The sequence below is a fragment of the Dipteris shenzhenensis genome, chromosome 14 (genome assembly GCF_047967505.1).
Source record: "Dipteris shenzhenensis isolate YYH24624 ecotype China chromosome 14, Dip_SZ_1.0, whole genome shotgun sequence".
Taxonomy (NCBI): domain Eukaryota; kingdom Viridiplantae; phylum Streptophyta; class Polypodiopsida; order Gleicheniales; family Dipteridaceae; genus Dipteris; species Dipteris shenzhenensis.
The window spans coordinates 28393288-28416321 of NC_141609.1; the positions used below are offsets into that span (position 1 = coordinate 28393288).

The window sequence follows — 23034 nt, forward strand, 5'->3', positions numbered from 1 at the left end:
CCTCCACCAATATCATGATACATCCACTAGAAGGCACAAAAGCAATTTGCATCATGAATTGAAGAGCAAAGCATTAGCTATAGACTTGCCTCTGGATTTAAGTGTGATACTATCAATTAATAACTTGTAAGCAAGTCATAGGATGAACTGAGTTATGATAAAGACCCAAGTCTAGAAATGGAAAATGCATGCGAGATATTCCAAACATGAAGATCATTATCATAGTAGCTATGGAGTAGATATAATCTCAAAAGCTATTGTGAAGTGACTAAAGCTCAAGAATCCAAACCTTCTGCAATCCAACTTTGCATGGTGGATCAACGACCTATGGAACCAATAGGTATGCTTTTGGATATTGTGATTAGTGGAGTTCATTACACTATTAGTCTGATCATGATTCCAATGGAAGAGAATGCCTATCCAATTTTACTCAGGAGGAGACCTTGGTTAAAAGGTGCTAAGTTGTTACATGATTGGGGTTTCGAGTTGATGACCCCATCAAGATTGGAGAAGCAAAAGTTCATATTCCAACTAATCCAAGCAAAGTCCAAAAAAGTTGTAGACCAAAAGATTTGGAAGTACGAGATAAATCTCCACAAGATGTGAAAGTTGGTTGATGGAACTTCGGATCTCAGTTGGAGAGCTTGGCCTATTCTAGGTAGTTGCCAAGCTCCAAAAAAAGATAAAAGATAAAAGCATTGCAGAACAACATTATCTTTATCCAAGCAATTTTGTTGAAGATGTGGTTGGTGAAAGAGAATTAGCTAAGCCAAAGCTAACAACTACTTAGCTCGGTTACAACACTTGATTTTGGAGCCAACATAAGAATTAAATTAGGCAGCAAAAGAGGAGCCACAAAAAGTAATAACTAGTAGTTGAGGATTGACATCAAGTAGTAAAAGACTTGTTTATGCAATATAAAAATGTGTTTGCTAGGAGTTACACTAATTCAAAAGGAGTTCCTCAAAAGATTGTGTTCAAAATAGAATTTCACTTGTCCTAAATGCAAACCCTATTAGACAACTAGGATACAAAATGAATCCTTGTTATTTTAAGTAGGTTAAAGCTAAGCTGGATAAGGTGATTCAAGAAGGATTCTCTATGATATTGATAGAATTCATTTAACTAGAAGCATCTAGGTTACCGGATGCAAATGGCAAGGTGTTGCTATTGAGTTTTCTTATGCCTATTTCTTTGCTATTTGTTAACTTCATTGAAACCATATATGATGAGATCTTACGCCACTTATCTCAGGGGACTTTTCTCAAGCACATGCCAAAGGCAAGCATAGGAATTTATCCTTGAAGGCCTAAAAATTTGGCTTGATGGGTGGGCAATTATATTTTCAAGGTGCTGATAGTATCCTATAGAGATGGGTTTTTCCATATGAGTAAGTTGAAGTACTTAATGAGGCCCACATAGGCCTTGTAGGAGGACACTTTGGGTGGTGAGATTACTGCTCGAAAAGTTTTGCAAGCTAGATTGTGTTGGAGCAAGGATGCTAAATTCCCTTGGTGAGTGCCTTTGGATAAATGGTTTTATGTAGGAGTCTTCCAGTTAGCTCTAATACCAATAGGGTCATCAAAGGATACCCTAGTGCCAAGTATGGCACAAATTGTAACTGAATTTTTAAGGCTAAGACGTTCCATCAATTGCATGGCTATTTAATCAGTAAGGTTCTTAATGCAAAGATGTAGCTTTTCTTCTAATTTTTGATAGAGTACATAGGATTGATAAAAAGTCCTAGCTATATCTCAAGAACTTATGTGGTTGAACCCTCTTAGCATATATAGACAAAGTGCAGATAGAAGGCTCAAATATTTAGGAAGAACTTTGATTCACAAGTCACTGCATGTATGATTAAGGAACCAAGCCTATAGCAACCTTAGTCCACACTTTGCATGATTAGACATAGGCTGGTGTTAGGAGTTATAGCATGGCTAGAGATGCCTTGGTTGGAAGGTCCATCATCACAATTGTTGCTCACAAATGTGCCTAGCTGATTGGAAGGAGCTAGTGGTTTAGGAGAAATTGGGAGCTTGGGTTTAGGTATTGAAGACATCAAAACTTTAGAGGAGGTAAGTATTTTGGACTCTCTTTCTAGACCCCCTCCACCACCTCCTCTACCAAGTAAAATCTTTTAGAGAATTGACTCCGTCAATTTCTACCTTCAAAGAATGCCAATCCCTCCTATTCCTAACTCCCCTTAATCCTTTCCTTAAGCTCATGAGTCAATTTCCTCCCCCCTAATACTGTCTTTGATTCACCTCCATCACCACCCCATTCCAAGCCATAGCCCTCTCCATTTAAGACCCAATCCTTTCCAATTAGTTCTATTATAGGGTAGCCACATGAAGATACACAAGAATGGGTGAGTGGAGTTGAGATCACAACAGGTGGAGAGTCTAATAATCTAGTGTCATGTGATGCTACTCATGTCAATTCTGAGGATCCAAGTAAGGAACTAGCAATGAGGGCTGCAAAATGATACCTTGGGTAGCTAGGTGAATCTTGGGTTAGTGTTGCCAACAAGGTGATATGGAAACTAAACAATAAGTGGCCAAGAAATCGCCAGAGGTCAGTGGTGAAAATGTACAAATCGCCACTCCTGAGGAGCCACTACACAACATATAGCGACAAATGGATGTTGAGACTGTCTCTCCCCCTCCCCGTCTCTCTCTCTCTCTCTCTCTCTCTCTCTCTCTCTCTCCCTCTTTCCCTCCCTCTCTCTCTGTCTCTCTGTCTCTCTCTCTCCCCCTCTCTCCCTCCCTCTCCTTCCTCTCCCTCTCCCTCTCGCTCTCCCTCCCTGCCCCTCCCCCCCCCTCTCTCTCTCTCTCTCCCTCTCTCCCTCCCTGCCCCTCCCCCCCCCCTCTCTCTCTCTCTCTCTCTCTCCCTCCCCACCCCTCCCCCCCCTCTCTCTCTCTCTCCACCCTCCCCCCCTTCTCTCTCTCTCTCTCTCTCTCTCTCTCTCTCTCTCTCTCTCTCCCCCCCCTCCATCTCCCTCTCCCTCTCCCTCTCCCTCTCCCTCCCTGCCCCTCCCCCCCCTCCTCTCTCTCTCTCTCTCTCTCTCTCTCTCTCTCTCTCATTCATGTGTGCCTTGACATCTTTCTCTATTGTCCCTACCAAACTTCCCCCCTCTCCCCTATTATGATTACTACTACCTCCCCATCCCACCCCTTGTTATCTTGCATGTCCTTTATTCGAGGGTTGTTGGTAGTCAATTACAGGGTCGCAATGTAGAGAATTTGTTTATTTCCTAAGGTGAAGGTGATGTTGTCATGAAAGGTGGCCATTAAACACTTCTTATACATTTATTTAATGCCATATAAAAGGTGGTTGTACGTACAAGGCCATAAACTAATTGAGCCTTTATTTGATCCCACCTTTTTGGCCCATGATCTCTACCACCAAAGCATCAAAACACCTTTGGCTTTTGCGAGCCCATGTGAATTTCTATAGAGTATACGGATCAAAACCTCTAGGAATAATTTCCATTTGGAATAAATCAAGTAATAACATACTATCCTTATAAAAGTTTGTAGCTCTTTGAATGAGTAAGGAATAGATTTTGCCATCAACAAGATTGCCAACTCAAGATGCGTGGCTCTTGACAAATAAACCAAATGTTGATTTTGAAATATATCAAGCTAATCAAGAGGATTTCTTATGCTATTTGTAATGTCCTTTTAGAGTTAGGAAGGGAAAGTGGTAGAACTCTTTTATGTTAAACTCTATCCCAAGTGTAGTAGTTTCATCGTGCTTTGCGAAATTGTGTCCCCTATGTCATGCAAAAATGAATTTCATATTAATTAGTTGGGGAAGGCAAATGATGGGGTCAAAAGAATGAGGGGAGATCATATTGAGGCAAATGGCATAGAGGGAAATCAACCTAAAAGTTGGGGGGAGGGGGAGATCCAATGAGGGGGAGAATTATTGAAGGGGAGAGGAATCCGTCACACATGGGAGATAGGGGAGGTACATCAATAAGAGTAGAAGTGCATGAGAGGAAGGGTGGGGAGGTAGCTATCGCCTAGAATGTGTGGGAAAGAGGGCGAGGGAAATTATTAAAGAGAGGATGATATCTATAAAGAGGTGTAAGAGTGTTAAGTCCCATACTTGGCATGATGACCATCTCTCAATAAAAATCTCATCGCAATACTCCATATCCTCATCATGCCATAGGAAGGCTAGTAAAAGAGAAGAAAATCGCACATTGCTCAATAAAAATCTCATCACACTACTGATCATGCCATAGGAGGCTAGTAAAAGAGAAGAAAGTATAGCACACGAGTTCTACAATAGGATATTCTCACTTTTTCTTCTTTCCCAAGATCCAAGGATTTAGTCTCCTACAATCATGGTTAGTTGGTGATCAGAGTAGAGTGGTCACAATTTTAGTATAGAGACTTTAGTTATATTTTGGTTAGAGATATAGGGACTTCAGCCATATGTTGGTTGGAGATATAGGCTTAAGCATGGAAAAAAGTTCTTGAATTTAGCTTAGTCAGGAAGAATGGATGTTCATGATGGTTGATGGAAATTTTCACCTCCATAGAGAGTTTGAAGGGTAAGGGGGAGTCATAGTGTTTATGAAAAGGTTGCAAGGTCTAAAAAGTGGTCAGGAATGAGAAGTCGAGAGCTTGTCCCCTTCATGGATCAAAGGGGGAAATGGTTGAGAATTTTAGTCTAGGAATTTAAAGGGTTACAAGGGTAGATTAGGGGTGGGAAAGAAGGACTGTGAAAGTAGAAAGATTCTCTAATTATCCAAGGGTTTAAAAGGTTGCACGTAGATCAAGAGTGGGGACGAAGTATTGTGAAAATAGAATGAAAGTTTGGAGTTGAGGGGGAAAGGTTCTAAGAAAGAGAGAGAAGGGAGAGAGGGGGAAAGTGGTGAATTGCAAGGTTATAGCATGCTATCACATGCCACATAGTTTAGGGAGCATGGACACAAATCAAGCAAAATGAACATAAAAGTAAACTAAACATTGAACCCCAACTAGTGGTAGCTTCTTTCCATTGAGAGATATTTATACATGTTCTTGAGTTTGAGTCCCTACACAATATATAAGAGACTTGTCAATAGCCTCTACACAAAATTTAGGGGACTCATAAATTTATTCTCTAGACAAAATTTGTACGACTTCTCAATAGTCTCTACATAAAATGTATGGGACTTCTCAAATAGTCTCTTAAGAAAACATTTGGGACTTATCAATAGTCTTTACATGAAATGTATAGGAGTTCTCAATAGTCCCCATACAAAATGTAGGAGTGTTCTCAATGGTCTCTACACAATATATAGGAGACTTCTCAAACAATATCTACAAACAATGTCAGCGACTTCTCAATATTCTCTACATAAAATGGAGACAAAATGTAGGAGACTTCTATCCAATGCAATGGCACTAGCGAGGGGACTTCTTCGGTAAACCACTTGTGTTGAATCATGCACAGATGTAGGCCAAGCTTGCAATGTGCTTGGTCCTATTCCCTGATCTTCTAAAGCTGCAAACCCATTGAAATATCTTAAGCGTTTCAATCAAAACCTTGTCTTCGTATGCATATGGTGCTTTTGCAAGATACATTGGAGGAATGTTATTGTGCTCTTCTTTAGTCCAATATACTCGGATAGAAATGAGAAGAAGGGGTGCATCTTGGTAACTGATGGTGGAAGTCTGTCTCACGGGTTGATCCTCAGTCACTAGAGTGCGTTTAGAAGATGCCATGGAATTGGTGTTGAAATGCAAGTTTTTGGTTTGAAATTGTCTTATACAAACCTTTTACAAGTATTTTACTTTTAGGCCCTCGTTTTAAAGTTGTATTAGGCCCCCTCTCCATAAATCCCACATCCGAGCAGTATAATAACAAGATATTCCATGTTCTTAGTTTTGTAGGAGGGTGCTTTGCAAAGCCATAAATGCAATATAGTGATAGAGAGCCATCAGTAGTCTAGAAGCCCCATGAATTAGACCTATCAACATTCCCTAGCTTCACTCCCAAAATATTCAGTTAACATCTCGAGCTATTGATTGGTACCTTCCATGTCCTCCATCATTTACATAGGAGTCACTTAAGAATTCCATCACATTTGCTCCACATTGTTGTATTTCCCATTTACTTCTAGTTGTTCATGTGTCAAGGCCCTCTTTACCATTGGGACCCACTTGTCATGCTCCCCCTTCCCATGACTTGAGTTGAAGAAATTTTTTGTTACTTATACATTTCTAAGGCCTTGTATTGGCAACAAAATAGAATGGCCTTGTAATAGCGTTGAGGTGTTATGTAGCACCATCAAGTGTTGAAAAGAGAGCGTGTGTCATATTCTTTGCCATGAGACTTTTAGCATCTATTCAAAGCATTTGAATACTCCCTCACCATGATCTAGGCAGGGCCATGCAAACCCTCATTTAATGAGAGGTCCCATGTTTTCCCTACCATATCATTTGCATCAAACTCTTGTAATTGATTTTTGCAAGTCACTACTGTAATCACCCAAAGCAAGCCCTCTAGGTTCAGGTCTATCATATTTGGAATGCTCTACATCCTCTTGCATTTTCTCACTGACGATATCAAGAAGATCTGTCTAACTCTTCACGAGCTCTTCACACTCTCTAAAACTCAATTATTCCAGTTTAGTCAAAGTGTCTAGACCTCTCATATCCAATTCTAATATATTATGTGGACAAGGATGGTACATTTGTATGAATACAAATGCATAGAGTAAAGTTCATTTGGCTCCATCAAAGTGTAGTTTCGACAAAGTCAATCATTGAGACAATCACATAGTCAAGGAGAATTTTCATGCACTCCTTGAACGGTTCTCCTTGTCATCTTGCCACAAAGTTGTAGTGGACAAAATTACTTTTTGCTTTAGCATACTAATCACACTATTCATGCCAAGCTGCTTATATGAGAGGACCTTCCTAGCTTTCTTCTTGTTGTTCTAAAAAATGCCAACATCCATGGCCCTTGCCCCCTAGTAGTACTCTTCGGGAGTTGGGTGCACGTGAGCTAGCTAAAGCAGGGGTCAAACATTGTAAATATCCACTTAATGCACAAAACTTGAGATGGCCAAGGCTGTTGTTAGGAATGGGACATGGGTCCTATTAGAAACCAACCTTTATCCATTTGGATGTGTGATTCTCTCCAAACATGCCACCCTCTTCTAAGGACCCTTTGGGTGGAGTTTCCTAACCTACCCTTAACTCTTCTCCCTTAGATAGAGGCCTTTTTCTCCCCCTTGGGTCAGTTTTGGGTCTAGAGGAGCAAGAGTATTGTGTGAGCACCATGAGGGACCATGTAGGTTTGTGTCCTCGTGAGGTCCTCATGGACCTAGCAGTTGATCCTCCCGGAGCCATGGTGTATAGAGGAGGTCAATGATTTAGTAATTTTTCTACAAGAATATCCCAAACTCTTGTTTTCTGTGTAGCTTGGGAGGCCATTTTATCCGAGACTACCCTTAGAGGGATATTATAAGGAGACAAAGAAACAAGCATAAGGGGAACTAGGTGCTACTATCCCAATAGGACAAGAAGTAGACTTTTAGCAAGCACCTAAGAACCCCTTGTACGGGACTCCAAGAGAGGTTGAGAAAGGGTTGAGAACTAAGAAAGGTGAGATTCAAAAGGTAGAGGGTCAGAAAGAGAAAATCTAGAAGGAAGAGACAATTGAAAGGGCACATTGATCAAACAATGGAAGAGGTAAGCCTATGTCAACCAATCCTTTTCATGTCTTGCGAGAATAGGACAATGAGTCAGACTCAGAGGCTCAGGGATCAATTGAAGTTGTATAAAACACACAATCCTTCAAAGATAAGTTTGAATTTAGGAAGCCTCAAATTTAGGAGAAGAAGACCCATTCATGATAGTGAAAAGTTGAAAAGCGAAGAGCAAAGGGGTCAAGCTTCTCCTTTAAGACCTCTCTACAACAAGGGAGCTAAATGAGAGAAAGAAAGGAATGAGGTGTTCAATTTAGATCCAAAGCAAGGGTAGTTGAAGAAACTAATTCTTTTTGTCTAAGTTATGGGTCACAATAAGATTGAATTTTCTTTTGTGAGCCTAGATATTCAAGGGCTCCTAATGAGTTCAGACTAGTCGAACTGAAGAGATGGCTAAGATCTTAGGAGCTGATCCCTAATTTTCTTAGGTTATAGGAAGTAAAGATTGGAAGGGATTGCATGCATTGGCAACTTTAGGGTTGACAAAGAAAGAATTTGGTTTAGTAACGAACCATGTGGATGGGAAAGGAAGAGTTGCACTAGGAGTCAAAAATGCCTTTTTAACTGTCTAGGAAGGTGCCTTACAAATTTCAAAAACCATGGTGTGGGTGTTGAAGTTAGCACTAGGAGTCAAAAATGCCTTTCTAGCTGTCTAGGAAGATGCCTCTTAATTATTATTATTTTTGGGCAAAAAAAAGTATATTTATTGATTTATATCATGACATCCATCCATCCAGAAAAGGGTAGAGCCAGAAATGTCTGTTGTAACCTTACATCCTGAGAATATTCAAAAGTATAATATCCTACAGCAAACATCTCAAAGATGAAATGAAAAGCTGAAGGTATCATCCTGAGCATCTGATGCAGCAGCAACACAGGTGTTTAAAGAGTGTCCCTGAGCAACAATAGTGTCAGAGGAATGTCCATGAACAGTAGCAAGACCCTGTATAGGGTCAATAGACATGGATGATAGCTGGGTAGCATCAGCAGACATAGGAGTGTCCTGTGCATAAGAGCAAGAGCCATGGATCTGCATTTTGTCACCTGGAGAGGCAGCTAGGGTTTGTTTAGAAGGGGAATTAGTGGAGAGGCTTCCAAAGTTAGAGGTAACCTGAGTAGAACCAGCAGCAGCAAAGGTAGAACCAACTGCATCAAAAGTAGAGGGAGTTTGCTTGTATAAGCTTGAGGTGTTGAGCCTGGGGAGGAAGGAAGGAGTTCACTAGTTGACGCAAATCTTCTTTGAACAAAGGGAGGAATCTTTGCATGCTCATCTGAAATAAAACATGAGAGTTTGTGCCTCACAATATCTGCACTTAATTTTTGGTGCTCAAGATTGTAAGCACTAACGATGAAGTCAATTCTCCTTTTTTCCTGTTCCACCATGCAGCAAACATAGCATCAGTAGCAAAATCTTTATGGTTAAATTGGAAATTATTTCTAGATATCCATATGAACTAGGGTGCATGTGCCCTGATGATAAACCAAGGCTCATGCCTTATCCTGCAAGCATCTCCTAGTAGAATGGCTTTCCAATTAACTGGTTCACCACATTCCATCTTGATATATTTCCAAACTCTCCTGGCATGAGGACAAGCAACAAAAGTGAAAGATGTCTTCAACAAGGTTAATGCATCTCATACATTTGCCATCCCCTTTGCCAATATTGAGACCCCTTGAGTTAGACCAAATAGATTTATGAAGTATTAGCCATGCTAGACAAGACATTTTTTCACGTACATTCTTAGCCCAAATTCTGTGGAATGTGTAGTACCATTTGGTTCTATCATCATTCAACTTCCATTTGGTGTTGAGAGTTCTGAATAAATCCTCCATCTCAACAGTAGGAGTTGGGATGGGTAATAAAGAAGAGCAACCCACCTAGCTAAACTCCTTATGCCTCACAAATTTCAAAAGCCATGGTGTGGGTGTTGAAGTTAGCATGCTAACTTAAAGTGTAATGTTTTTAGCATTTATGCTCCTAACTCCACCATGATAGGACTCCGCTATAGGACAATTGCACTCTTCCTCTAGCTTCCCTTTTAATTGGGGATTTTTAATATGGTTCGATCTTCGAAGGAAATAAAGGGATGAACTATTAGTGGTAGTGAATGTCAGGCTTGAAAGTCTTATTGATCTTTCTGAAGAAATATCCTTCACATGGAGTAACAAAGGGGTAACAACAAAGTAGTGGAAAACCATAGAAAAGCCCATCTAGACAAGGTGTATGTCTCTAAAAGTGCGGGAGATGGCACTCTCAAATGTAGTAGTATGTCCTTGCTTTCTCTGCCTTTCTTAGAACTAACTACCAGTTAGTTTTATTACAAAAAGAGACACATGTAAGATAAGAAGGTGTTGGTTCAAGGAATACCCTTTTTGCTTCAAACCTCCCTGTATCCTACATAGAGAAATGGAATAGATCTATTTATAGAACTTAGAATTTCTAAAAGCGATTAGAAAAACGGCTACAAAGGCTAGAAGGAAGAGAGTGAAGGAGTTAGAGAACATGCTAAAAGGTCAAGCACAAGGTAATTTAGAGACAAGTTAAAAAGCTCTTCATGAGTTCCAAGCCAAACTAAGAGAAGAGGGAATATTAATTGTTGATAGCAGCAAATTTATCAAAGGAACTGGTGGCAAGGTAAATTTCAAGGGCAAATATTCACCCAATGGCAAATCTAGAAGATTCTCCAAGTTGGGGGGTAATATACAAGGCTTAAATTTTCATAAATTCGCCCAAAAATGAACATAACTTCATATGAGGTCCAAATTTAGCACTCGAAGTACTCAAATAGATCAACGTAAGTAATCTAGACCATGTAAAGGTTAGAATTCTCAAATTCTAGCTTAAAAAAACATGTGTATGAATTTTAAGTACACTTAAACCCATTGAAGCCTTGAAAATGGTAGCATGGACTCATATTTGTGCCTTTACCTTAGGAAAGCTTTGCCAATGACCGACACTTTCATAACTGTGCTCCCCTCTTAAAAGTTACCTTGACTGGTGGGAAGGAAGAAATGACAAAGTGAATGTAGACATGTTCAGATAACTCCGAAAGAAAGCAACCCAAGAAATCATTGAGTCACTAGTATGGCTAGATAGGGTTCCTTATTCTAATGAGGAAATTCTCAGTGAAGTCTTCAATCACTTTAGCAAATCCTTAGAATGCAAGAAGTAACTAGATATGGGAAGAGCGATAGGGCCAGAGACAAAAGGTGGTGGCCTCGTTTGATGAACAAATCTCTTGTGATTGAAGAACTTAAGGAGGCAGCAATCTTAATGCCTAAGAGGAAAACTCCAGGTGAAGATGGTCTCCCTATAGAGTTTTATCTATAGTTATGGGATATAATTGGACCCAAAATCATTAATCTATGGGAAGAAATAGTGGCAAAATGGGGCTTTTGGAAAGAGGGGGGGAGGGCATAAACACTGGCATGATAAAGATCATTCCTAAAGGGGGTCCCAAGGATAGCCTATCTAACTTGATACCCCTAACACTAGCTACAAAATCACAAATGCCTTGGGATGGTTATTTCATGCCAAGTTAGTAAAGGGTGAAATAAAAGGTATCCATGCGAAAGATGAGATGCAGGTGATATGCCACGAGTTGCAGATGACACCAGTATCAAAGTTCAAAATGAGAGTCAATTAGTTGGAGGGGTTTTGGAATTTGGCATGGTTAGAAATGTTTTGTCAAGCCTCGGATTTTTAGATTAACCATGCCAAGATTGGCGTCTATTGTACTAAATGCGCCAACAACTAGTATTAAAGGACACTATATGGGAAGGAGTTTCCTTCAAGATCCCTATGGGATTCCATATTTCAATGAAAGACATGTGGGAGTGGGGTGTTACAAAAAATAATGACAAAAAATCAACAATGGCAAGGCCTTCAACCATTGGCTCATAGGGAATATGTTAAATCAATTTCTTTACCCATATTTACTATGATGGTTCCCATCTAAAGCAGGAATGAACAAGCTTAATTCTCTATTTAGACCCTTCTTTTGGGGTGGTCGTGAGAACTATAAAAGAATAGCTAAAGTCAAGTGGGAGATTTGTACTTTACCAAAAATGGAGGGCAAGTTGGGGGTTCCAAACCCAAAATGGTCAACAACAATGTTTATGGGCAAGTGGCTTCTAAAGGCTTTTGATTGTAAAGATTCTGTTTGGTCATCTCTTCTTAGAAGAAACCTTGATAACACAAGACCCTCTAGATGTAAGCCTTGAAAGGTCTAGCCTGAGTTATCAACTAGGTTTGGTAATGGACTTTGTATCATCAAAGGCTCTCATTTGTGGAAATCAATATGCTAAGATCTCAAGTCAAGTGGAAAGGTTTCTTTAGAAAGATTAGGGCCACTAGTGACTCCACCTAGTTTTCTATGCTTTGGATGGGATGCCAAATTCCTGGATGTAGACATGGAACATGTTTTCAAACTCAATAGAAGGGTGTTCAAACCTCAAGTAACCTGTGGGATAGAGGTAAACAAGAATGAAAAGTTAATAGGCTTCTCTAGCAAAGGTCGAATAGTTTTGATTTTTTAATTATCAAAAATAGGTTGCAAGTTTGGGATAGAGATTCCTTGGCCTAAAGACAAACTTCATTTTTGATGAGTTTCATGATTGGATTGGTACAAAGCGGCTTCTCCATTTTCCCCGCCGGTCTTCCCAATGTGTCAAGCTAGCAAGAACTCTCAACAGACAATGATTGTGGCATAAAGGAAGGATTACATGTGGAAGAAGAGACTTTGCAAAATTTGAGAACATGGGAATCCAAAGACACAATTTTGGTTACTATGGCTTATTTCACACACAACAATCTCAAGAATGTAGAGAAGAGGTAGAGTATGTACTATTTATTGACGATGCAATAGAGCACATGATCTTAACTGCAAAGTGCCTAAATAGAGTTAGGTTGATATGTGGTCAGTTTTCACTATCAACCATTCTTTTATCTTACTCCTAGATTCTCCTCGTAGATTTTGAGGGGAGTGGAAGTCTTTAGACTACATGTTGTGGTTCGTTTTGCTACAGAGGAACGCTTTGGTTTTCATTTTTTTTTCGAGGTGCTACTAAACTCATTGCTCATTAGTTGTTGCAAAGAGGCTTGAAAGATTTATATTTTGTCATTGAGAAAAATGCATAATTTTAAGAAAGACGGGGCTTTGCTCTATGAACACCTAAACTTTACTAAGGCCATTTGGAATTCCCAAACTCAAAATGGGGAGAAAAAGGAGGAACTAAATGTTTTTTATGAGTGGAAGAAGAAATTTTTGAAAGACAAAGGAATGAAGTGTTTTCACTTGTCTTTTCATCATCTTGTGGTTTTGAAGTTGGTTGTCATCATCATCACACTTGGAGTGATAGTGATACTTTTAAACATTATAAAACCTATTGGATACGTCAATAAAATAACCCTCTTTTTCTTTAAAAAAAAGGCAATCAATAAGGTTATTCTAACAAAAGCCTTGAAAATATATTTGTCCAATCTCTTCCATTTCACAATTATTAAAAACATTTCGCTTTCAGAGATACCTACTCCTCCTATTGGCAAATGATCTCCTTCGAAGTCATTGCGCGGGCTCACCTATCTGTATTTTTTCAAGTGTTGTTTGTCCAATCACCCAAGACTTTTTTAGTACATTGTACGATGAAAGACAATAGCTGAACAATAATTCTGTTCATAACCTCATTCTTTCTTTTCCAACAAACAAAAACGACATTAAAACACGATATGCATAACGAGTTTGCTGGGCACACGACTCTTTTGCCAATTAATCTCACCTTGGTTGCACTTGAAATTTTGCATAAGTAACGACTTCAGCTCACTCATCGATGAACAACGATCTTACAAAGACTCAAGTCTTGTTTAATTTAATCATCTTGGCTGAGCAAGAACCATCATTGAAAGAGACCTACCATCCTTTGATCGGCCAGGCAAGAATCTTCGCAGGCTGTAGTTCGACGAGACAGCAAAGCGATCCAATTTTTTTCTCATTACCAGCGAAGAGAAAGTTGTTTTCGGTAGTACATACAGGCAGACCCAAGAACTGCAATCTTCATTGCTTTGGCGAACATCGTTCATCAAGTGAATAGCTCAGAAATCCACGTATGTACCAAGTAGCATTATGCTGCTCCCACAAAATGGTCCGTTTCCCTTTCTCTACTGTAGATCCCTGCAAAGCGTAGATGAAACGATAAAATTGTCAAACTAGCAAATTTGGCAAACCACACCCCTATTTTGCGGATGCACCTTACAAGCTGCACTTAGAAACCGACGACGTTGCGTCACGCATTAAATTCCTAAGACGACTTTCTGAACGACTTTACCCTATTTTGCAGCATGTAATCAGTAATCAGACGTAACGAGTAGAAGAATCACGGATAACACGGCGAAAGCGTAGATCTCATATAAAGTAGTTAATAGCAATAGAGTGAGGCGGAAAGGCATCAAATGAACGGATTTAAAAGGCACCAATTCCTGAACGCAAACACCAAATGTGCCGTGGAGCCATCCAAAATAACGGAACTTATAAGAGACAGATAAAACTGGAAGCTGATACAGTGAAGAAATCAGCCTTCGAGAGAAGAACTCTTTAGAGTAAAGAATTCCTCAGTCGTAGGTTGAGGTGGAGGAAAGTACCTCAGCGTTTCGAAGCGTGTACGTGTCCTTTTCAAGGATCATCAACGGCCTTCCTTGGCTTGTTGAATACGCTGTCTCACCGGGACTTGGGAGCACCAAGGTTAACGCAGTAGTTGCTGTGCACAGCTCGCTCCCGGCAAGCCATCCGCAGTTGCCACTCTTATCTAACGTAATATCGAGAGCTCCTGACGCAGTCACTCTACTTATTCTCTCAATCTCCACCTCAAGCGACAACTTCCGCATACATAACGATTGCAAAAGAGCTAACAGCTCTGTACTTTTCCCTTTGATGATGTCGCCATCCGCAGTACTCCACGTTACATCATCTGGAATCAGACCGGTAGAACAGTTCGTCAGCAAAATTACGGCGAACGACCTCTACATTGCTTCTCCCAATTGCATTGTTTGTTCCGATGTTTGACTAGACTACAGATAATGTTGGAATCTGCAAAGTGAAAGTGTTTGTGTATTGGGTAACTACATGTGTTCTGTTACTCGTGCAAGCGCACTACCAGAGAAATCAGTCCATTGCGAAGACCATAAATTCTGATCCCTGACTTTTAACCGTTCAGGAATAGACAATTAGAGCTCATGCAAGAATGGCAAGCGAACGACGCACCTGTGCAGTTCGCAAGCATAGCTTCAGGGTCATGAAATTTTGAGAGAGATTCGTTGAAGAGTTGCCATCGCACTTGAAGATGCCGGAGAACGGCGTGAAGCTCAATGATCATTTGGCGATCGGGGTCCGGCCGACCATCAGGAGCGTGGGGTTGCAGGCGATCTGTGTCAGGAACACCTGACACGAGGTCAAGGTCGATTGAAGAGGGCGCATCAGAGGACTGCTCTTTAAAGCCTTCCCTTGATTCACGTCGCGAGTGCTGGTGGTGAAGCGGACGGGAGCAGGCCAAGAAATGGCGAAAAGCACCCATAGCTCGCCCCACACGGGCAAGCCCGGGCGAAAGGCGGGAGAAGCTAGACTCGATATCACCTATGGTGCTGGATGTAGAGACGCGGGCTACGGCAGATAGGGTTCAGAAGGGAAAATCTCAATCGGAACTTGTTCACCAGAGAGCATCAAACTGAGCCTTTTGATCAGTCTTCCCGCCACAAACAACGAAAAGAACGGAATCGAAAATCCTGCAAAACGGTTGGACGCTTCCGCTATATTCTCGGCAATGGCGGCTTAATGCAGGAACGATGAGATGAAAACAGGGAAGGAAGCTTGCAGATACTGATAACGAATGTTGGCGAAAATGGAGAGGCAGAATGTGAAGAATCCGACAAAGTCAGAAGACGAATCAAAGGGAGCTCCAACCACGCAGCAAACTTCGGTATGAGAGGCGGAATCCTGTCATCAAGCTTTCGCCACGACAAAATCCTGGCTGTGGAAGCCAGTAAAATCTCGCTTAGTCCCAGGTCAGAATCCAAACAGGCACGAAAGCTTGGACAATCAATGCAAGCTAGCTGCTAGCGGTGAGAAAATCCAGTCGAATTATACCAGACGGAATCCAAAGTCGAAGTAAGGGGAATCTAAAATGAAAGCTGGAGCGACGGAGAAGGCTTGAGGCAATGGAAGACGAAAGCTTGAAGGATTCGAGCTGGCGAAGGAGGACATCAAGTTTCAAAGCGTAGAGGGTGAAAGCTTGAAAGATTGAGGCTATGGCGGATGAAGCGAGAAGGAGTGGATGGAGGGTATTGCGGCAATGGCGGGCGAGAGCTTGAAAGGTAGAGGCAATGGAGGATGGAAGCGTGAAGGGATTGTACTGGCGATGGAGGATGGAAGCTTGAAGGATGGAGGAGATGGAGGAGGATGGAAGCTTGAAGGATGATTGTGGCTATGGAGGATGAAAGCTTGAAGGATGATGGCTATGGCGGATGAAAGCTTGAAGGATAGTGGCTATGGCGGACGAGAAGCTTCAAAGCTTGGCTATGGCGGACGACAAAGCTTCATCAGAGCTTCAAAGAATTGTGGCTATGGCGAATAGTAAGCCCAAGTGGCCAGTTCAGGGTCTCATTCACACCAGTCCCCCCGTTCTTATCCTTGCCAGCTCAACATGCCGCAATCAGCGCCCCTTCCTATTCTTAGGCCGTGGGGCCACCGCCTGTAGCCGGTTACTTCGCCTCCACGTATTACTCCTGGCCTCCCTGTCCCACCGGCCGTGGCGGTTTACTCGGTGGAAAACGTGCTTCCCAGTAACCCCCCCCCTTCTCTTCAATGAAACTCACCCCCCCCCCCCAAAAAATAAAAATAAAAATCTTTGGACCTCCTTTTTGGCCTTCTTTAAGGCTTCCGTTTTGAGATGTACAAAATTCAGAAATTTTTTAAGTTTTTGGCCTCCCTTAGGTCGCCTTAGTGAAGGCTTCAGTTTTGAGATGGGCAAAATTCAGAAATTTTTTTAAGTTTTTATTGTGAATTGTTGATTGGTCCACTTATGTGTTTTTTGTTTTTTATGATTGATTATCTCCTCTTATTCCTCCCTCTTTCTCTCTCTTTCTATTTGAAGGCAAGCCCACCCCTCCTCCCCCTCTTCTCCTTCATGCACATTGAAGTCGTCTCTCTCTCTCTCTCTCTCTCTCTCTCTCTCTCTCTCTTTTTCAAGCTACGCATTTGAGGCAGGTCTTTTCAATGCTTTATAAGCATTCATCTTGTTTGACGTTTGAGATCTTTACATGTCTTGGGTGTGGCAGCCCAAGTCTCTTTTAGGGGGTCGGTCTCCAAGTTGTTTTGTTTTTCGGAACCTCGGCTTAAGTTAGAGCTTATAGAGTATTTTGCAAATCGAGACATTGCCTTCTCATTTGTTTGTATGCTGTTTTTCTCTTTCTTGGCCTGCCCCCAATGGGTAGGTCTTAGTAGTCATTCTGGCTCGAACGAAAAAAAGGTACATTTTGAAATTTTAAATAAAATTAAAATGTTTTATTGGCTAGTGTACTGGGTGTGCATGACATTGAAGTAATGTCCATTTCCAGGGAATTTACAGGGTGGAACATCCTCTGTTTAGAGCTTGTTTTGTGTGGCGGATCTTTGCTTCAGTGATCTTCTTGCGGAAGAAGTGCATGGCGATGCTCATGACAGAAGGAATCCGTCGATTTAGGAGATGCTCGGGTGTGTCTAGAACTAAGTTGAAGAACCTCTCCCAAAAGTCGTGGTTTCAGTGTCCATCGCTGTCCTCCATTCTTCGTACTGAAGTTGCACGCAAACAATAAAGTGAATACCTTCAACAGGCGATGTGATCGTACCACAGAAGCAGACTTATTTATATAGAACCTCTGGCATGCATAGAACCAAACCAAGAGGAGAAGAAAGGCCGCCAAGTAAAAACCGCCAAAGAATCTACTAGAGCCACAAAACCCATACAGAGCTGCACAAAAAGTTCCCTGGAGCAAAGACCCCCTGCTTCATTTTACTTCGCCTCCCTTCGCTTCCGATTGACTTTCCCTTTCTAACTTTCATTGATTGTTCAGATTTGGAGAAAAGGTTCGGAGGAAACCCTAAAGACAAAAGTGATCACGCAAATTCCGAGTCCTATGGTAAGAATATACAGTGGACGTCGTAAGAATTTCCATATGGTTTGTAGAGTCTAAATTGCGGAGTGGAAGGGTTTGCGTGACATTAAGGAAGCTGCGCGGATGCATCAAAGTTTTGTCCGCCAATAAAATTTTGAGTGTATTGTTCGTATTGGATGAGCATATTACTGTTCAAACTTAAAATATCGTGATTCCTTTGCATATATGCAACCTGCACTGTGCAGGACAGAACTCGTGTTTGGAATGTGTGTTGCTGTAAAAGTTTTACTGTTGTTTTTGTTTTACGAAATTAGGAAGTGTTCACTGTTGGCCCGTCAGAGAGCACATGCTAATGAGTACTATCTGCCATTCGCTCTCTCCCTGCTTCCCCTTGTTGCATTTGTAGATCTAGGCTGTCTTCCGTCGCTTAATTCTCTCACAGTTCGATTAGTTGGATTTTGCTCGAAATAGTCTCACTTTCCAGCTGCCCACGCCTTTGGAAGCATTGGGTAGGCTCTCAAAAGCAGCGCACATACGAAATCTTCCCGTCTCTGAGATATATATCTGCATCTGCATTTATCTTTATGAGGATCGCTTGAGTTGCTTTAGTGACGCCTTGGAAGAATTTGCGCACAAATCAATACAGATAGGAATTTTTGGCGTGTGATGATATGTTGAATTATGCTCCGTTTTGAAGGGTTATCAATTAATTCCTGCTGAAATACCCAATACAACTCAAGCGATCCTTACAAAAAACGTTTTTAATATGTAGTGTTTAAACGCTCTGTTCTAAGGACATTTTGGAAAGATCTTAGGTGGATCTTTCCTCCTAGTGATCGTACTCTCAGATGCTTTTTTCCTGATGTGGGGGAAAGGGGGCCACATGAAGGTGTTGGGTATTAACGATGCTGATGATATTCTTGCTATAGTTTTCAAGTCAAGCAGAGCCCTGTTCTGCAAAGGAAATATAAACTCAAAGGATGGTGTAGCTCAAAGCAGGTAGATTTGAAGCTTTATAAATTTTCCTCAAGGGATCTGGGCACCAGAACAGGGTAGCATGTGATGCATGTGGCATCTGAGGAGCAAGTGATTGGCTCTATGTTTTTGAAATGTTTATTCCTGATTCCAGTTGTTGAGACTGGGAATTCATTGAAATATTGTTAACGTTCCATATGCTGATAGGCATCCAAGTTATTTTCGTTTTGCAGAGTGTTTTGTAAGACTATTTCTGAAGGGGTCATGTTGATGACATAAAACCAGTCCTCATTTCAGGTTTGCAAACGATGTTCTTCTTCATAGAGGTAGCACGCTCTCCTTGCTGATAGTACTATATGATGTCAAGTGCAGATTGGCTGCTGCTTCAGCAATTGGTCTTTGTGTTTGTATAGTTCGCTAGGCAGATATTTATGAGGCACTTTTAAGCGTCCAAAAGGCTAAATCGTTTTAAGCATCTCCCTAGGGGTTCCAAAAGGCTAAATCGTTTTACAGATAGTTGTGTATGCTGACCTCGGGAAAGAAGTACTCATGTCAATCTCAAGTGAATGGGTGGTTGTGAAAATCTGTCCAAATGCTTTGCACACTTTTGAGCTCAAGAACAGAAGAGAGGCAATGTATTGCAAGGATTGTTTGACCTGTAAACTAGTGAAGACTGTCGCCAGTTTTTGTTGCCTTTGTTTTTTTTAGAGTTACCTGTATCTTTGTCTGTCAAGAACTCACGGTCATTTTGTTGTGAGTGGTTATTATTTTAGCCCTTTTACAGTTCCCGTTGCCTGTTTGTCCCTTTTTTTTTTTGGGTCCTTTATGTTTACATCCTTATTTGCAGGTTACAGTCCTCTGTCACAATCGTTTGTTGAAGGGACACCAAAGGAGACATGGAAGGGGAGAGCATGTATGGACGATGTGGATGTGTATTGTGATGAGGGGAGCAGTGTGTTCAGGGGTAATTGAAGCCCATTCACTGTGTAGGTTGTATATTTTTTTCCCTTCCTTTAATGTATAATATAAATGAATTTGAGAAACTGTTGTTTCACAGATTTGTCGCCTCTAAGTACCGGAAAGGAAGTTGGGGAGCCTTTGAACTTTCCCACCAAGGATTTTGAAGGTATCTCTGTTGGTCTTGTCCTTTTAAGACTATGCTTATTCTTTCTGATGTAGAAACTGTTTCTCACTGTTCTACTTTAATTCAACATTAGGTTAAATCTTGGGATATTAACATCAATGTTCCAGTGTTTGCCATATGGAAGTGCATTAATTGAGTAGATAAGTCATTTGTCTCACCATTTTTTGCTAAGCAAGGGACACAGCTTCATCAAATGGTCCCGTTGTTATGAGGACGTACTCCAAAGCTTTGAAGATCGGTGGCAGGTCAAAGACTGGTGTGATAAAGAAGCCTGCTTCAGCAAAGTCTTTACATAGAGCTTTTCTTGCAGCTGCTAGACAAGCGTGCGCAGAAGGTAATCATACGTAGCCTATGCTCAAATGTTTGTGTTTTTTGAGAGCGTTAGGTAGAATTGGTAGGTGTTGCACGTACTCTCCTTTGTCTTTGTAGGCATTTTTTACAGAAATCGTAGGCTCAGTGCTTATTGTTGCAAGTATAGTTCATGTACAGAGAAATCGGTGGTTGCTTGTGTGGCGAAGAGGTCTTTCCACTAGATTGTTAAGATAGCACCAATTTTGCTTGGCATCATTTGTGACCATAACCAGTGATGCAAGATTATGTAGAAGAACTCCACATGAGGAGGTTTTTTGATTTGCAATAAATTGGATGTTCTAAGATAGTGGGCATTTCTTTGTTATATCTATTTTTTCAATCACCTTCACGTGGTTTTACAAGTGTCCTTTCATCAATTTCTGGAACAAAGTTGATGTAGTAACACCGAAGCTGCATGGGATTTATCTTGAGTTCCATTTGTACAACAGTCATTTTCTATAGAGAAACTGTAGGGTTTGCAGTGGAGCGATCAAAAAGTAGACAATACTCAGACACAACTGAAGAACGGAACTCAGAAAACATAGTGCCTGTCGGTAATATGAAAAACTGAATACAAGAACCTCAAGCCGTCGTGTCTGAAGGACCGTGGCTGAGGTGAATCAGAAAGATGATTCCATGTAGAGAGACAGTAGAAAAGATAGCAGTAGAGGGAGCGTAACGCAGTCCTCCATGTAGCTCAATGATGACGAGGATGATGAAGGGCTGGAGCTGCCCTAGGAAATGGCTGAAAACCAGCATGCTCTGAGGAAGGAACCTTCAGGCTATCTGGAATAGCAACATGATGAAGAAAAGGAGCTGATATGGGGCAGAAGGAGCTGATCTGGAGCAGAGGAGCAGAAGGGGACGGATCTGGAGTAGGATGGGACAGATCTGGAGCAGAAGGAGCTGATCTGGAGCAGAGGAGCAGAAGGGGACAGCTCTGGAGTAGGATGGGATAGATCTGGAGCAGAAGGAGCTGATCTGGAGCAGAGGAGCAGAAGGGGACAGATCTGGAGTAGGATGGGACAGATCTGGAGCAGAGGAGCAGAAGGGGACAGATCTGGAGTAGGATGGGACAGATCTGGAGCAGAAGGAGCAGAGCTGAAGTAGAGGAGCAGATCTGAGCAGAGGAGCAGAAGTTGGGACAGATCTTGAGGAGAGGATGGAGCAGCCAGGAGGCAGGAAGGAGAGGCAGAAGAGGAGGCAGCAGAGGAGGCAGAAGTGGAGAGGAGAGGTAAATGGAGCAGGCGGGCCTGCAGCAAAAGATGGAGGAGATGAGGAGCAGCTGCAGGTCCTGTCCTGTCAAAGGAAGTGTGGGGCAGAAGCCTTTTATAGGCCAGACCTAGCTGGTCGGCCAGCTGGTCGGTAGGTCTGCCAGCTGGTCGGCCAGCTGGTCGGTGGGCCTGCCAGCTGGTCGGCCAGACCAGCTGGTCTTTCTGGCGATTTGGTTGGCTGAGATGGCTGGCCTTTTGGCTGGCTTGTGAGCTATTAGATTGCCCCATAAATTGTGGATTGCGTAGTTGCTGAATATTTTCTTGTTAATTTGATTTCACTTGAGTCGCAGCTGTAGAACTCTGTTGTTGTATGGTTTTGACACATTCTGTAATTATTATTTGTTGTTCTCGTAATCTGTGCTCATTCCAATATTAGTCTTAATGTTCCTCTGTTATTTAATGGGTAATTGCTAGCCAAGACTTTAAGTAATTGCAGCTGAGGCTTTAAGAAATTGTTTAATGGGTAATTGCAACTGAGACTTTAAGTGGGGATTTAGAAGAGGTTCAAAAATCCATTGGCACTCTTTTTTGAGATATTTGTTTGGTTGTCATCCTATGCGCATGATGTGTACTTGCAGATTTTTAGCTTGTGTCTTAGTTAGTGGTTTCAGTAAGATGGGAGTACGTAGTAGTAGTGAATTTTTTTGTGACTGTGTTTCACTTTTAATGTTTTTCCGTAGTTCATTCCAGTATTGGCCCTACTGTTCTGCTATTGTTTGATGGGTAATAGCAGCTAAGGCTTTAAGTACGGATGTAGAAGAGGTTAAGAAATTCCTTTGCAGACTTTGTTAGGTATCTGTTTGATCGTCATCTGATGTGCATGTTTGCGTACTTGCATCTAGTAAAAATTCTTCAGTGAAAAGGAACCATGCGATGAAGTTAATTCATTCTCTAAGCCTATGTGTAGGTCCACTATTCAGCCCCCCCTAGGAGTGGCTGATTGCAAAGGCCAGAGCAGTTGTAGCTGCTCCACCTAACTCTCGAGTGTAATTACTCTTTCACATACATTGGCTACCATATGTACTGATCGTATCTGTTTTAAAAGATTTGTTTCAATCCTTTCAATGTTCTTAAATGTCTGAGTAGTAAGATATCTGAAATTACTATTTTGAAATCTTACAGTAGCAGCAATAGCAAACTGTACTACTCCCTCGGAGATTGATTGCAGTACATCATTCATGTTAACTGTAGAAGAGAGGACTTCAAGAAGGCAGTAGAGGCTACACAACCTTTAGCGCAACAGTTCAACTGTTTTCACGCTTGAGTAATGCTAAAATTTGCAACTGTGGAGTACCACCTAGTCCGCTTTTAACGTGGTCTTCATAGCTTAAAACACTGCTGCTCCTTTTGTCTTTTAATATATGACATAGAAATGGTTGTTCTTTCTGAAAGTTTTGTGAAGTGGTTGCCAAGAGCTACGGATTTGAGCAGT

General features: G+C 41.4%; 2 protein-coding genes across 3 annotated transcripts; one reads left to right on the plus strand and one right to left on the minus strand.

The window, feature by feature from the left end:
• Nucleotides 1-13469: 13469 nt before the first annotated feature.
• On the minus strand, nt 13470-16296 carry LOC147894421 (uncharacterized). Of its 2 annotated transcripts, XM_087385160.1 has the most exons (4): nt 15853-16296; nt 14974-15736; nt 14355-14680; nt 13470-13887 (listed from the first exon to the last, which is right to left on the minus strand). In XM_087385160.1, the coding sequence occupies exons 2-4, from the start codon at nt 15281-15283 to the stop codon at nt 13771-13773; spliced, it is 753 nt and encodes a 250-aa protein (XP_087241286.1). In that variant the 5' UTR covers nt 15284-15736; nt 15853-16296; the 3' UTR covers nt 13470-13770. The 2 variants fall into 2 exon arrangements, with proteins under 2 accessions (XP_087241286.1, XP_087241285.1); XM_087385159.1 differs by having other exon boundaries at nt 14974-16296.
• Nucleotides 16297-17541: 1245 nt separating this feature from the next.
• On the plus strand, nt 17542-20769 carry LOC147894422 (uncharacterized). Its single transcript, XM_087385009.1, has 5 exons — nt 17542-17882; nt 19681-19797; nt 19891-19959; nt 20150-20311; nt 20467-20769. Exons 2-5 carry the CDS (start codon nt 19749-19751, stop codon nt 20508-20510), a joined length of 324 nt encoding a protein of 107 aa, XP_087241135.1. The 5' UTR covers nt 17542-17882; nt 19681-19748; the 3' UTR covers nt 20511-20769.
• The last annotated feature ends 2265 nt before the right edge of the window (nt 20770-23034 follow it).